Here is a 17,534-nt window from a genome sequence, read left to right on the forward strand (position 1 = left end):
AGGGAAAAATCATTTCATTTGTTTTATTGTGAGATTGGCTTTATTGAGGTGGTCTGGAACCAAACCTACAACATCTCAGAGATATCCCTATGTACTGCCTATTATACTTTCTCAAAATTTCCTATTTCTTGACATTCTAGCCCCCACTAAAGAGAAATTAATGAAAACCAAGATAATGTATTTTCCCCAAGTATAATCTATTAGGTTATATAACATTTTTAATTGTTACAATATGATCCTGGAAATGTTAAACCCATGTCATCTAATTTAAATATCACCTTAATTTATTCAAATTGTCAACCTTTCCTTTTTAGAGTGCTGCTTATTAGAGAATGCCTGGAAGACAACATTAGAAGCTTTTAGTGAAGGTTAACACAGGCTATGAATATTAACACCTATTCTATTTTTGAGAACTCAATTCTGTTCTTAGAAAGCATTTAAAAATGTGGAAAAGAAATATGTACATTTTGGGCACATCAATCTGTACTGTTCACAATGGCCATTTGATTATAAATGGGCTAATTTTCTCATTTTCTTTCATCTTATTTTTCTCCTCCTGGTCTCATTTTCTCATTATCAACCTCTGCCTCTTCTACACTACCATTGCAAAGTTCTCCAGAAAGTAATTGCACAGTTTTAGTAATTAAGCCTGTTTTCACAAATTACTTGGCTCCACTATTGGAAAATAGTTGAGCAGGAAGTCACTGTAAAGTGGTTTCTTCTTTATTAACTGAACCTAGACATCATTTTTTCTTAGGAATTCTTAGCTGCCACTTCACTAGTTAGGACTATCACTGTAGCAGTGGTGACCACAGAAATCCTCATTCCATTGAGCAACAGAGTCACACAGTTGTAGCTCCTTGTCTAAGGTTGAGGCAATCTCCTATGAAACTTGTTCCTGAGAATTTTAATTCCTTTTTCTTTACTCTTTCAAGCAGAAGACGTTTTTTTTGCTTCTAGTCTGAATAAGCATTTCTCTTAAACATCTGGTGTTCTCTTCAGTGATATTTCATGAACATATTCTTGGGAAAGTTATTATTTTCCAACTTATCATAGAAGACTTCTTAGACTACTTGTAGCCTTAGTAAAACCATGGTAAATTTATCTCTAATTTCCAAATTTTCCTTTTAAAATAAATGAAGCCATCTTGCTTAATAAGCCCATATATATTTGTGAGATTTTCTAACTCCTTGTACTCTGTTGAATATATTTATATAAGCCTCTTGTTTAAAATAGAGGAGTCATTTGCAGATTCACATGAAAGTGCAAGTAAAATTTAAAATGAATTGACTCATTCATATTTTACCTGAATTTCAATGAGTAAAAACAAATTATAGACTTTTATCGTATTCTTTAATTTTAAACACAGGGTTGACAAACTCACCAGATATTTAAATTCCTCCATTAAACTGATTATTATTGAGGATTTATAACATTGAGTTTCTGTACTAGCTGTTGGGAACACTTAGATGAACAAATCTCAGCTAGAGTAAGAACACTGTGGGTAAAGAGAGCACAGTGCAGAAAGACTCAGTGCAGCCTGGAAATTCAGGTCTCTTCTGCACTCCAGAATAGTATATCCATGTGCCTACTCAGCGTTCCTCCTAACACATCTTCCCCAAACTCTCTCCTTTAGTATGTTCTATAACAGAAAATGGCATTAATAATCACCAACTTGCTTAAACCAGAAACCTGGGGGCTCACCCCTGCCTTTTTCTTCCTTTCAACATTGGTCAGTCACCACTGATTCTCTCTCCTAAACAGTCTCCTCATCCCATTGCCAGAACCACAGGCCAAGCTACTGTCAACCCTGGTCTGGACTCCTGAAGCAGTATTCAAACCAGCCTCTCTGCATCTACTCGCATCTCCTCTGCATTCTCTACATACCTACCACTCAGCAGTTTGCAATTTTGTTTACATTATCTGCCTTCCTAACTAGATTAGAAGGTCCATGAGGACTATGGAGGTCTGCAGGTAATGGTAATACCAACAAGTTTTCATGATACCTTGCAAAAAGTGGTGTGAATTAAATATATGTTAAAAAATTGAAAGTTTCAAGAGCAGACACAAAGGAAAGTAAGGGCTCTTCCAATGAAAACAAAGGGAACAAAGACGTTTGGAGACCCAGCAATGCAATGTGCTCAGTAAACCACAAGCAGTTCAGCTGTACTAAATTTTAATATGCAAGGCAAAGAGTATCTTACAGAGGTGCATAGAATGTAGTCATGAACTTTAAACAGAGGCATTCAATGAAAGGGTTATAATTAGGCAATAATATGGTCTCATTTGCTTTTTAGATAAATAATAGCAACAGAGGGAGGATTGATCTAAAGATAGGTTAGAGAGCCTTGAATTGCAGATGACCGGAACTGCAGCTTGAGTCAACTTAAATAAAAAGGAAGATTGGATATTGGAATTTCTCATGGGAGTCAAGAACAGGAAAATTGTTTGGCTATGAAGACTACCCTGTATGAAAAATAGGGCTTTCCCCGTAAGGTTAGAAACAAGACCAGGATCACCACTCTTACAACTTTTATTCAACATAGTACTGGAAGTCCTAGCCACAGCAATCAGACAACAAAAAGAAAAGGCATCCAAATTGGCAAGGAGGAAGTTAAACTCTATTTGTAGAGGACATCATACTATATATAGAAAACCCAGAATAATCCACATACACACACACACACACACACACACACACCCCTACTAGAACTGATAAATTTAGTAAAATCGCAAGATACAAAAATCAATGTACAGAAGTATGTTGCATTCCTATACACCAATAGTGAAGCAGCAGAGATAGAAATTAAGAAAACAATCCCAGGGGTACTAGGGTGACTCACTTGGTTAAGTGTCAGACTCTTAAATTCAGCTCAAGTCATGATTACAGGGTTGTGGGATTGAGCCTCATGTCAGGGTCTGCACTGACTTTGGAGCCTGCTAAAGATTCTCTTTCTCTACTGCTCCCCACCATCCCCACTTACAGCGCTCTCAAAAAAAAAAAAAAAAAAATCAATCCCACTTACAATTACACTGAAAATATTAAGGTACCTAGGAATAAACCTAACCAAAGAGGTGAAAGATCTATACTCTGAAAACTATAAAATACTGATGAAAGAAATTGAAGAGGACACAAGGAAATGGAGACAATCCATACTCATGGATTGGAAGAAAAAAATTGTCAAACTGTGTATACTACCCCAGAATACTATAAGGTTTTGTAATCCCTATCAAAATACCAGCAGCATTTTTTACAGAGCTAGAAAAATGCTCAAGTTTGTATGGAACCCAAGCAGCTAAAGTAACTTTTACAAAGAAAAGCCAAGCTGGTAGTGTCAATTCCAGACTTCAAGTTACATTACAAAGCTGCAGTGATCAACACAGTATGATGCTGACACATACATAGGCACATAGATCAAAGTAGAAAGAGTAGAAAACCCAGAACTAAGTCCACAATTACTTAGTCAATTAATCTTTGACAAAACAGGAAAGGACATCCAATGGGGGGAAGAAAAATGAACACAAGCAGTGTCTTCAACAAATGATATTGGGAAAACTGGTCAGCTACATGCAAAAGAATGAAACTGGGCCACTTTCTTATACCACACACAAAAATAAACTCAAAAAGGAAGAAAGACCTAAATGTAAGACCTGAAACCATAAAAATCCTAGAAGAGAGCACAGAAAGAATGGTCTCTGACACCAGCCAGAGCAAAGGGTTTTAGATAGGTCTCCTGAGACAAGGGAATCAAAGCAAAAATAAACTATTGGGAGTACATCAAAACAAAAAGCTTTTGCACAAAAGATTCAACAAAACTAAAAGGCAACCTGCTGAATGGGAGAAAATATTTGCAAATGACCTATCTGAAAAAGGGTTAGTATACAAAAAACCTACAAAACTCAATTAAAAAATGGGCAGAAGACATGAACAGACATTTCTCCAAAGACAACATACAGATGGCCAATAGATGCATGGAAAGATGCTCAACATCACTCGTCATCAGGGAAAGGCAAATCAAAAGTACCATGAGATGTCACCTCACACCTGTTGGAATGGCTAAAGTAAAAAATACAAGAAACCACAAGGTTTTGGCAAGGATGTAGACAAAGGGGAACCCTCTTGCACTGTTGGTAGGAATGCAAACTTGTATAGCCACTCTGGAGAACAGTACGGAGGTTCCTCAAAAAGTTAAAAACAGAACTACCCTATAATCCAGTAATCGTACTACTAGATATTTGTCCCCCAAAATACCAAAACACGAATTCAAAGGAATACATGTATTCCTATGTTTATAGCAGCATTATTTACAACAGATAAATTATGGAAGCAGCCCAGATATCCATCAATAGATAAACGGATAAAGAAGATGTAGTACATGTGCACAAAAGGATATTACTCAGACATGAAAAAAAAAATGAAATCATGCCATTTCCTACAATATGGGTGGAGGTAGAGAATATCATGATAAGCAAAATAAGTTAGAGAAATACAAATACCATATGATTTCACTCATACGTGGAAGTTGAAAAACAAATGAACAAAGGGGGGGAAAAGAGACAAGCCAGAAACAGACTCTTAACTACAGGGAACAAGTTGATGGTTACCAGAAGGGAGGTGGGTGGAGAGACGGGTAAAATAGGTGATGAAGATTAAGGAGTACGCTTCTGGTGATGGGCACTGGGTGATATATTGAATTGTTGGATCACTATATTGAACACCTGAAACTACTATAATACTGTATTTATACTGAAATTAAAGAGCTTAATAAAAAAAATACCCTGCAATCTAGGTTGTGTTCAATTACTACTCTGCACATCAACTTTAAGGGTAATACATACTTTGTGCTACTAACATCCATCTCATCAGGTCATTCATCAGGGCAAGATACTGATAATGCACTTTATACTATTAAAGAGAATCTAAATGAAAAGAACACTCTGGGAAATGAAATAATTCTGAAGAAAGTCATTTGTACTATCATACTATAATGGGACAGTTTCTAAACAGCCTGTAGGATCATAAAAATGTTCAAGATACTGCTCTGGTAAAGAGTATATGGTCTAAGAGTTAGTAAAAGAGAATAATAGGTAAAGAAGCAAAGATGAGCTTTGTCTCACAATTTTGCCTAGAACTATTTTTTTTTTTTTGGTGAAAAACCTACATTTCTTCTAAATCCAGTGACAAGATAAAAAAAAGAAGTAGTGTTTAAGATTTTAAGTAGTTTCTATACCCAATGTAGGGTTCAAACTTATGACCCTGAAATCAAAAGTCACATGCTCTACCAGCTGAGCCAGTCAAGTGCCCCAACCAATTCTTTATAGGCAAGACAACTACTGTAAAATTCTACTTAAATATTTAATAAATCTGTTTAAAAATATATTTCAATAATAAATTTAAGTGGCCACAACTGCTACTATAACACAGTAGCAGATTTCAGTTGGCTGTTTTCACCTTTTGTCCCCATCTGACTTACTAGTAGTCATTGCGACATGAGACTTCTCATTTAAGCCAATTATGATTATTTCTTCCCAGTTTTAGAATAGTTATAAGCAATGAACACTTGAAAGATTAAAGAATGATACACAAATAATACTGAGCAAAAGCTCATATATTTAGCTATTAGCAGGTGAGAGCTAATTTTCAGTTAGAAAAAGAAACTCAACCAAGAGAATGCTTTTGGCAGCTTGTGTAGAGATTACTCAAGAGGAGTCCTAAATGAGATGTTGCAATTCTTGTTACATGTAGTTTGTCATTAAACAGAAGTGATAGAGGTTATTGCAAAAGCAGAGATAAAGTTATTTTTTAAGTGAAAGAACAGGCTGATCTTAAACTCTGTGGCAAATTTAATAGGAAACAATATAGTTTATCTTTGAATGAATCAAAAGAGGACTGAAATACTGTTAAGTAAACTAAGAACGTATGTTGTGTTATCTTAATGGAACTTATCAGTTATTCTCAAGTCTGGGCTTCTCAGTTATTTTTAAACTCTTTGGCCCTAATTTAGAGTGGATTTCCAAATAATTCACAGTAAGACTAAAACATTTTTTAATTAATTTACAAAATAAACCAGTAGTTTAGCCAAAGGAAAAGTTTAGAAGATTTTGAGGTGGCAGAAAATTCATCTTTCAACAGTATAGAGTTGGTTCTTGAAGTGCAAGACTATCTTCCCATATGGTCTCTAGCAAGGTTTGTAGTATCTTTTAATCTCCTTTACCACATAGATGTCCATTGGCCTTACAGCAGTAACTAAACAAGATCAAAGCAGAGACCTTTTTCCAACTAACAGGACTCCATTTTCTGAACCTAAAACCCTACTATTCTCAATATAGATGGTGGATCAGACTAAAAATGTAACTGTTTAGTGAAGTTTACCAAGATTTGGAAGGAATCTGCCCATGTAATTAATCCTTTGCTACTAAATCATTACTGAAATTCTAAATTACTTGTCTGTGATGGTCCTAAAGCCAATATACAGTGTTGGCTTTAAAATATTCTGCTGAGTTCCAGTGATCTTCTCAGTTTGGAGAGCTCTGCCAGCAAAGAAATTGGACAACAGCTAAAATAAGAGTAATAGCTAATGTAAACAACAGTAATAGAGAACATTAATGTTATCATGGGTTTGATGTCATGGTAAACTCTGTACATGGATTATCTTCATTAAGCTCACAACAATTTTGTGACAAAGGCACTAAGAGTTATCACTACTTTGCATAGGAGAAAAAAATCAGGCTTAAACAAAACTTCCCAAGGCTATAGGGCCAATAGGAGCTGAGGGAGGATTTGATTTCATAGCTTATGTACCCAACCCTTACCTGACTCAGTTTCCTGAAAAGAGGGCTACTCCAAGACCCAGGGACTGACCTGATTCCAATGATGGGATGAATGATAACTATGCCTTTCTGGGTAATTTACAAAACCTATCTGGGGCTTGGTTCCCTCTTCTGCATTCTACAAGGCCACTATGAACTCTCAAGTTATACTATTCCCAAACATATTAATTGTAGAGTGTTTATAGAAAGAACTTTAAATGAGCTCCAGGGAGTCCAACATTTGCCACTAACTTTTGTGATTTGGGGCATTTACCACCACTACCTCCATCATCCCTAGTTATTTGCTCTTCAAGGGTTATTTTTAATATGTAGGTCAGTGCTTTAAAAAGTGTAATATAGGACATGAAGTACTATCCCACTGTATTCAATAAAATTTTAAAACATTAAAATTATGGAATGGATGATAAGTTGGCTTCTCATTCTCTCCCTGCCCCTTTAGGACTTAAAAACAACTAGTCTGTGATATTTTAAAGATAATCCTTACTTGTAGTACATTTAAAGAAAGGCAGACCAATAGAGAGAAACCTCCAAGTTTACATCTATACATGAGAAGGGTAGAGACAGTCCCAAGATGCTTAACTCACAGGGCAGGTGGGAAATGTGCCCATTAATACATTAAGCACATTTTAGTAAAAAGCAGCAGTGGGGGAAAAAATTCTATATATACCCTGACTCTTGCAGTTTGACAAAGTTAATGATTAAAATCTTCTACATTTTCCCCCAGGGTGTCTATTTGTCTTGATTGATATTATTTTGTCTCTTATGGTCCAAGGATGACTGCCCTTGCTTCTGTGTAGAGATTAATAATTGATTGGTTCATAGTCAGGAATCTTAGTAAAAGGGAATTGGTTACTTTGGGCTGTCACTTTTACTGGGTGACGTACAGGAGACGGGGTGCTGCAGAACTCACCAGCAGAAAAATGAAGAGAATCCTGGTTCTTCTGCTTGCTGTAGCATTTGTGCATGCTCTAGAAAGAGGTAAGACTTCCATTGGTGTGATCATTTATAAAAACTCTTAGTAGTCTGATTTTCCATTACCCTTTTGAAAAGTTATACAAAAATTAGAGAACAGAGAGTTGGTATACAAGAACAGAGAGTTGATAAACATGTTGAGAAAGGATAGAATCAAAAAGGCACTAATGTGAGCTCAAATGTGGCATATAGCATTTAATTGGAATAGACAAGAAATCAAGAATCTAAGAAAATTGAAAAGATAATTGTCCTTCTTTGATTTTTTTGAGAGCCAAGATTTGGAGAGAATCGCTTGAAATTAGAAATTCAGTTGTTAGAAGATAATGCAAATGGAAGCTGTGGTCAATCAATGAGCACTTTTCCCCCTAGACTTCAAAGATTTATGGTCTTTGAGAGCATAATACATTCTATCAATGATGCATGAAGTCAGCAAAGATCCTAGATCCTCTTTAAGGAATTCTGTGTATGTTTAATATTTGAAAGTGCATTATAGTTTCTAAAACATACACATGAAAGAATATAGCTTAATTATCTTGATAACCATGTTTTAGATTTTTCATTAATATTCTTTAAATGGGAGGGGCACCTAGATGGCTCAGTCAGTTAAACGTCTGACTCTTGGTATAGGCAAGGGTCATGATTCATGATTTGTGAGATCCAGGCCTGCATTGGGCTCTGCACAGAGATTCTCCCTCTCTCCCACTCTCTCTCTGCCCCTCCCCCAATTGCTGGCTCACTCTCAAAATAAACATTAAAAAAATTTTTTTAAGTATTCTCCAAATGGCATCTCATCTTTGAGCAATGTTTAAAAATGTTTTTAAATGATAGAAGCTGAAATAGAAGCATGTGACTTCATGAAAAGTTTCCAAGCTTCAAATTCATATTCCTTTCCAATTTCCTTCTCTGGCTGATTCTTTAGTGCTTCTAAGGAAATCCGCATTCATCTTGGAGAAGTGAAACTTACATTTAGTGCTATCCATGAGCAGCCTCACTCAAGTCATGTGGTAGTATTCATATTAACAACATATCTAACCAATAGAATAAGATGTATAACCCAGAAATTACCAGTTACTGTGACATGAACTTTATTCCTCTTCTCTGTACATTCACTTTTCCTTGATCTTTTATCCAAGTTATTTTACATTTTAAGTTCTTTATATATATGTCAGCATAGAGCCCCACGTAGGACTTGAACCCAGAAGCCATGGGATCATGACCTGAGCTGAAGTCGGATGCTTAACCAACTGAGCCACCCAGGCACACCTCATTTATAGACTTTTAAGTAAGCTACAGACCCTATGCTCAACTACAAAGTCTGAGATCTCATGGGGTATAAATTGTGTCCTTTACAAGAGCTCTAAATAGGCCACGTCCCAGGAAACCCTGAAAGCTTACTCCTTTGCCTACGGTTTCCCTGGGGCATATACGAACCTGAGAAATCCTACTGGAATACGTTCACATCAAGATCTTCAAAACACAGAAGATCTAGTAATGGCTAGGTCCTGGGATTGTATGTGGATGCCCAGCATAGGGCAGGGGTCATCATTTTGGACTGCTGACTCTGTAAGTGCATATTGGCTTCCCAAAGGATCACAAATGTCCTCTGGAAAAAGTATTCTGCAACCTGTATTTTGACATTCAGCACTCTCTCAGGCTCTAATGAAATGGATCCTGAGAACTTCAATTAAGTTCAGACCTTAAAGGAAGCTTAACAATGAACTTCAGATTACTTAGATTCCAAAGGTCAGATGATAACCCCCAAGACATAAAATACATTTATAAGTAATATATGTCCAATATTTGGAAATAGTACTCCTGACCCACCAGTCCTGAGCATGACCCAAATGACCAAGTCAATGATTTACCTGGGAGCTAGGTAGGCTCTCTTCTAGCAGAAAGTTACTATAATATATATATATATATATATATATATATATATATATATATATATGCATATAAAATAAATGGAGTTGAGAGGAGGCTTGGATAGTAGACAATAGGTATGTGTTGCAGTTCTATTATAGTTCTAGAGAGCTGATCAACAATCCACAACATGTATCTAGAAGACCTTTTTCCAAAGTATATTTCATTCAAGACTCATGTTAGGAAAAGTTTTATGGCCAAACACATTTAAGAAATAAGCCATACATTAGTCTTTCTTGGTTGGTTTACAATCCATGTCTTTGTTACCCTAAAGATTCCAAGAAGTCATACAAGAAAGAAACCTAACTTTACCCAGTTTCCCAAACACACGGGCTCTTTCCTGAAGTGTCCAGACACCATGGTAGTATTCTTTGGGAAACCTCAGGTTTAAGATGGATACTGCTGCAGCTCAACATGAATAGCTCAACAGCTCAAGTGTCTGCTCCAAGCTGAATAGCAGCTCCAGTCAGGCAAATCCTGTCCTATCAAATGGCCCTGGAGATTTAGTGCACAAGCCCTTGGGTACATCTTGGGAGAAAAGGGCTACCAAGTGTGCCAAATCCGGATGGAGTCATAAAAATACCTCCACATTAGCTACCCCATGAGAGGCAAGAAGTCTGTGTATGCCAATCACCTCTCCACTCAAGTTTCTTTCCTCAGGACTGAAATCTAAACACTATCTCTCCCTCTCCCCAAGAAAGCAGCAGGAAGGCTGACACAGCTACACAATTACTAAGGAAATAATGCTACGGGAAATAAGCCTCTGCATTTTATAGGCGCTGTTGGCAAGAGCGGGATCTATTATTACAAACATTTTCCTTTTTGCTTGAAGCATCTCATTCTCAACATATGTACTGTTACTAGATGGGGCATCAAATAGCAAGAAGAAAGTAAGTTCTTTGAGTTGTGGGGGAGCTGCATTTATCCTTCTCCCGCTTGCCTGTCAGAACACCCCTAGACAATGTGGGTTATCCCAATCTCCCAAATCACCATTGAATCACCATTTCTCTTTTCCACAAGCTCAGCCTTCATCAGCAGCCATATTAAAAATAAGTTGCTCTAGGGGCGCCTGGGTGGCGCAGTCGGTTGGGCGTTCGACTTCAGCCAGGTCACGATCTCGCAGTCCGTGAGTTCGAGCCCTGCGTCAGGCTCTGGGCTGATGGCTCAGAGCCTGGAGCCTGTTTCCGATTCTGTGTCTCCCTCTCTGTCCCTCCCCTGTTCATGCTCTGTCTCTCTCTGTCCCAAAAATAAATAAACGTTGAAAAAAAATTAAAAAAAAAATAAGTTGCTCTAAGCTTGATTCAGGAGCATCGCTGCGCAGAATGTCAGAGAAGTAATTTAGGATACGTAGAGATCTTCTCTGTTTTCTCAGATAGGTCTTTGTATCCTCTCTGCAAAACCTACATAAATGGTTATTGAGGGGGTGACCCAGGATAGGAGGTCTACATGATGAAAAGGAGACAGCCATGAAAAGATCTAGAAGTGTGTTTCAAGGTGAAGGAACAGAGGTATAAAAGTCTTAGGAACAAGTATGGCCTGAATCAAGTTCACAAAGCAGCCAGAGAAAAAGCACAAAAGAGGCTTAGCTCTTTTTGAGGGAAAAGGAGGAGGAGCTGAAGTCAGAGAGGTAGCTAACTTTATCACAAAGGCACTGTTAACTTCCCTGGAAATTAATAGCAAAGTTACACTCCACTGTTGTTAGGTACAAAGCCAGGTACACACTCACCACATGGCTAGTATAGGAAGAAGTATGTATGCTTTAAGCAGACATGAGGTTAATCTAGGAGGAAGAGATGAAGATTTTTTTTTAATGTTTATTCATTTTTGAGAGAGAAAGCATGAGCGAGGTGGGGACACCGGATGGCAGAGGGGGATGGTGGCAGAGGATCCAAAGTGGTCTCTGAGAGGACACCAGCGAGCCCAATGAGAGGCTTGAACTCACGAACCTAACCATGAGATCATGACCTTGGCCAAATTTGGACGCTCAGCCAATTGAGCCACTCAGGTGCCCCAAGAGATGAACAATCCTTAATAGGCATCTATTACCCTTCTCCCTGGGTGTCTATGGCCACTTAACCTGTTTTTTTCTGCCCACCACTACCCTGCTCTGTCCCCCACCCCTTCCAGTTCCTCTGCTAAAGTCACACTGACATCCACACTATCCCACACACTATGTGCTCTGCACCTAAGGAACTTGTACTAGCTCCCCCCCTCCTCTTAGAACACTGATCCACCTGATATCCACATGGCTCCCTTCCTCACCTCCTTTCAAGTGTCTGCTCCAAGTTCATGTACATAAGAGGCTTCCCTGACCAACCTATCTCAAATAGCACTGACTATTCCATTTTTCCTTATCCCTTTACCTTGATTTCTTTTTAGTACTCCTTACCTTATCTGATCACCAGCTGTGTATTATAATAAATGTAAAATGTAGAACCCAACCTCTAGGAAATCAAGGAGTTTATTTTTGTTCCTTGCTTAATTCCAAGTTTTAGAAGACTACTTGACATGTAGTATGTGTTCAACAGATTTTTCACGTAAAATCAGAAAGTTAGGATTGTTAGGTAGTTTTGATTATTTAAGGAAAATTAAATGTCAACTAGGACATATAATAGATATCCTGGAAGTAGTAAACTCTGTAAAATTATAAGATTTATAAAGTATCCAATGTGAAACAGAGTCTATGCACTAAATATAGCCAATATTCATAATGTGTCAGCATGTTCAAAATCTTTTGAATAAATTTCATCTTTACAACACCCTGATCAACTCAGTACTATTATCCCCACTTTGAAAGTGAGAGAAATTATCCAAGGAAAATAAGCTAATAAGTGGCAGAATCAGAATTTTACCTAGATTAGTTAGGTTTACAAAGATAATGCTTGAAATCATGGTTTTGTTGCCTCTCATGGGACAGATATCTGAACAATCTCTCACTAACCTAAGGACAAAAGAGAAAAACAGTTCATTAGCACCTGTTTAGGGGGAATTAAGTCAAATTCACTCTGCCTACTATGGTCATCCAGAACTGATCCAAACTCTAGTTCATCCATACTCCATAGGACTGGCTCTGTCTTCTAACTTCCCTGTTTTCCCAGTACCATTAACCTTGGAATTGCTTGATGTCCAATCCTGCAGAGACTTCCTGAGTTTTGTTGTTTTCATTTTTGTTATCTATATTCAATCATGTCCATATTCTACCAATTTCAGCCCTGAAGTAAATCAGCCTTATACAGAGCATTCCACTATAGGAACCTCCTCCGTATTCCCTTTTGCCTCTCTCCTTTACCTCCTATGTGTATTTAAGCTCAAACCCTGTGAACACTACCTCTCATATCTACATTTCCATATACGGTCTTTGTCCAGGCCCTTGTTCCCCTTTGCATGGTTGTTGTAATGGCTTCCGACCAAATCCCTACCTCTTATCTCTTCCCCACTTGGTTCATATTAGAATACAATACACAACCTGACAATCTGGTAACTGGAGTCCAAAAGATGAATTACATAAAAGTCAGGATCACTACTGAGAGATTAATGAAATGATCAATTTGAGCTTGTACAGCCAGCTGGTAGGATTTCAGGGATCAGGCTATCTAATACAAATCCACCCCAATTCTAGTCTGTTTAAAGCCACCTAATGGTAAGTACAACTTCAGGCTGAAATAGGAACGAGCAAATGGTAGGCAGAATGGAGCCCTCTAAAAATGTCTAGATCCTAAGGTCCAGAACCTGTGAGTAAATAGGCAGGTTACATCACAAAAGGAAATTAAGGTTGCAGATGGAAAAAAGGTTGCTAATCAGCTGACCTTCAAATAGAAAAATAATGCTGGATTACCCCGTGGGGTCAATGCAATCACAAGGTGCTTATGGTAGAAGAAAAGCAGAAGAGTCAGAGGAAGGGGTGACTAAGGAAAAAAAGATGCAAAATTCTAGCTTTGAAGATGGAGAGGACAGCCTGGTCCCAAGAAATGTTGACTGCCTCTAGAAGCCAGAATAGAAAAGGAAACAGATGATCTCCTTAAACCTCCAGGAAGAACATAGTCCTCTTGACACTTTGATTTTAGCCCAAGGAGACCTTGGCCAGACTACCCAACAGAACTATAAGGCAGTAAGTTTGTGTTGATTAAACCACTAAATTTGTGGTAATTTGTTACAGTAGCAAAAGAAGTCTCATATAGTAGGTTTCTGGGCCCTGTGACAAGTTGAGACTTCCCACAGAAAAGGAGAAGTGAGGCAAGGCAGCTCACAGTTGATGAGCTACCATTTTATTTGTCAGATCCAGTGAAAGCTGGCCAGGAGATGACTGGGGTGCACGTTGACTCATTTCACTGATTTCTTAGAGTTTCTATTTTTATCTTCTCTTTCATATTCCTTTTACCAGAAAGTAACTTAACCTATCTCCTGCAAGGAGGACTGGAACAAATCACAGAATATCTATATCACCAGAGTAGAGAATATCTGATAATATGTACCATAATTGGATTTTGCTATGAAAAGTTGAATTTTGCTATAAAAAGTTTTTAACACTGAGCGTTTAACACATTAGGCAGGAGAGGTGCTAAGCATTTTCACATAGATTAATGTAGAAGAACCTTATGAAAAAGATACTATTGATTACCTTAAGCCCAAGATTACTCTTTCTTGAATTCCCCTACAGGAATAGATTTCCACGGATACCCCATACCTTAAAATTAAAACTTTGACTATTAAGTCTGTGTTGTCTCATACTTCAGTTCTCTTATTGGACTATTCATTTTCCAAGTAGGATTTATGATTTTCTAACTTAAGACAGCTCTTCAAGTTGTACCCTCCACACAAATACTTCTCCCAATTCATTTACTCCTGTTAAAATCCTGCCTATTATTCATGATTCACTTCAGGTAATAGTTCCTTTCTTGAGGCTTTCTAAAAGCTCTCCCTTCCATTCTCGAGTTTCATAATGCTTTGTTTCAATCTCTTCTTGGGCAATGATCACTACTGGTATGACATGCTTATCTCTACCACCAGACTTCAGTTCCTTAAGTATCGGGGTCTTCTGAGTTTTGGCATAGCACCTTTTTATTCCTGTAGGCTATACAATGCATTCCAAATTTCCACATCAAGATGTAGAACATATCGCCCTCAAGTATCCCAAAAGTGGGAATATGAAACTTGCTCCCTGATCTTCACCCCTGCAAAAGCATTTGTAGATGACAAGGTGCCCAACTTATAAAGGGAAGGGGCAGTGCAAGGAGATGTAGAAAGAATGCCCTCCTTTGAGACTTTGGTAAGACCACTACAGTAGACCCATGGACGTTAAATATGAGTGAAGTCCATGAGGCCACTCTCTACCACAACTGTCGTTTCTAGAGAACTGACTCACTGACCCCGTATCTCCTACTGTTTAATTTTCAAAATATAAAATGAAGCTTTATTTGTTCTTCTGATGGCATCCTAAGAAGGACATTTCATTTCCTCTAAATTGTTTAATCTATAGAGGTCATGTAGAGTTCTAGGTTTAGTATTAGAAGGATTGAATTTCTTTCTATGGACTCAAACCCAGAAAACTGCACACTGGCCTATAATCATTATCAATGTGAAAGACCAGATCAGTGTTTTACGATTAAAAAAAGCAATAGAAATGAGAACCAAAAAAGCCTGTAAAAATGAAATCAAGTTTTAATTTGCCACTGCTTCATTAATAGGGATTCTAGCAATAAATCAGTAGTTTTATCTCCAATAACTAGGGAAGCTTCCTAAACCTGTCCAGCAAGGCTCAATTTCTCAAGTAAAATCACTATTCTGAAATCAATATATAGTCTGCTTAGTTTAAATAAATGCTACAAATCATATTTCTAAGTTCACACTCACACACCTCCCCCCCCAAATATATGGACATTTTCTGACACCAATGAGTCTGTCAGTGCATGATGGAAATGAAAATGCTAAAGGAATAAAATTAAAACAATATATAATGCTCCATGGAGCTCTGAAAACCTATGATTCTCCAAAACAAAAAAGGAAAATAGCAACATTAATATGGTTTCTAGCATCCTACATAAGCATTTATTCAATTCAATGTTATTTAGGGTACAGCCATTGCTTCTGGTATATAAATGGCTTTTATAGGGGACCGAATTTGTTTTAGAGAAATACTGTAGCAGTAGTTCAAGCATTCAAAATACATTTTTTAGCAAAGTTTGTACCAGGACAGTAGTACCTTGTGGTCTATTTTCAACTAGATTGAAAATTCCATGAGGGCAGAAGGAGTATTTTGCTCTCCATTGTATATTCACTACTGAATCCAACCACCTAGTACAGAGTAGGTCTTCAAAACATATCTGTTTCATTTATTAATACTATTAGCTCTGTTGAGAGAAAGGAGGTACATAAAGCAATACCAATTTCCTGAAAATAAATCAAGTTTTCAGAAGTCTAGATAGAATTAGACACAACTTACCAGAATATTTCACAATATAGAAAGAAATGGGACAGGCTATTGCAAAAAGCAAAAATTCCATTAATTTGTAAATATTTAGTGCTTAGGGGTCACTTGATGTCAAAGTGATTTCACCAGAGTCACTGAGATTATGCCAATATTTACTGGGGCTGTATCAAAGTCCAGATTGCCTTCTTTATAACCACATGGAACATTCAAGAACAGACTGTCATTTATCATTCATTCTAGATAGTATTTAATTACATGAATCAAAGTGGGTTCAACTGGTATGAAAACATTTAGCAGCACTCCCTGGAGTAAGGAATCAATTTGTAATAATCATATTGCAAATTAACTTCAGTATTTGTTTTTTCAACCATTAGAAAATGATTAACATCTGCTTAGGCTTATAAGATATAGGTATTCTCTGGATAAATAAGTGAACAATTTTTTTTTAATCAGAAACATATTTTGAGTAGTCTATCTGTAAGATACATGGTACAACAGCTTCCTCTACAGGTTATTTGAGAGCTTTTTACCCTTAATTCTAAACTTTCTCAGTTGACTCTTTTGAGCTGCCTCCCTTGCTTCTATCAAGCCCAAGGTTGAATTTCTAGAAAAAATGGTTCCAAAACCATTTTAAATCTTATGTAGTTGATCTAATTTCCCTCCCTTTTTTTGCATCGTTATTTTGAATTTTTTTTAATTTTTAAGTTTTATTCAAATCCAAGTTACTTAACATATAGTGTAGCATTGGTTTCACGAGAATTTAGTGATTCATCACTTGCATATAACACCCAGTGTTCATCCCAACAAGTGTCCTCCTTAATGCCCATCACCGATTTAGCCCATCCCCCACCCAACACTCCTCCAGCAACCTCAGTTTGTTCTCTGTATTTAAGAGTCTCTTATGGTTTGCCTCCCTTTTATTTTTCCTTCCCTTATGCTCATCTGTTTTGTTTCTTAAATTCCTCCTATGAGTGAAATCATATGATATTTATCTTTATTTCACTTAGTACCTAACACCTGTGGATTCTCATGCATTTCAGTACAAACACCAGTTGATTTAATTAAAGCTACTTAACAGGGGCTAATCTGTAGTGTCTGCTTATATCACATGTACTTACATTCCCATAATGCACTGAGTGAAGCTTTTTTGGATGAAGTGAGAAATCTGAATCTGGAAGGCCAGAAAAAATATTTCTTTAAATGTTCATCAGAGGTATGCCCTTTGAATATAGGCTCTCACTTTGCATGTTATTGAGTGCTCAGCAATATCAACAAAAATGGACTTCTGTATTTTTATAGGGAACATTAAACAAAATTAGCCCTTATGCATTAAACAGAAAAGTTCTTATTGGAGTTATTTTTTGTGGTTCAAAACACGCTA

The 17,534-nt window shown here is 37.2% G+C and overlaps 1 protein-coding gene across 1 annotated transcript in view; it reads left to right on the forward strand.

Moving 5' to 3' along the window:
- The window catches only part of GC (GC vitamin D binding protein), a 133,233-nt gene that overhangs the window by 96,559 nt on the left and 19,140 nt on the right, over nucleotides 1-17,534 (forward strand). The window contains exon 2 of the mRNA XM_047857604.1: nucleotides 7,718-7,809. Within this exon, the coding sequence (XP_047713560.1) occupies nucleotides 7,718-7,809 (92 nt within the window). The remainder of the gene's footprint in view (nucleotides 1-7,717; nucleotides 7,810-17,534) is intronic.

This window comes from Prionailurus viverrinus, chromosome B1, assembly GCF_022837055.1.
Source record: "Prionailurus viverrinus isolate Anna chromosome B1, UM_Priviv_1.0, whole genome shotgun sequence".
In the NCBI taxonomy this organism is placed as follows: Eukaryota; Metazoa; Chordata; class Mammalia; order Carnivora; family Felidae; genus Prionailurus; species Prionailurus viverrinus.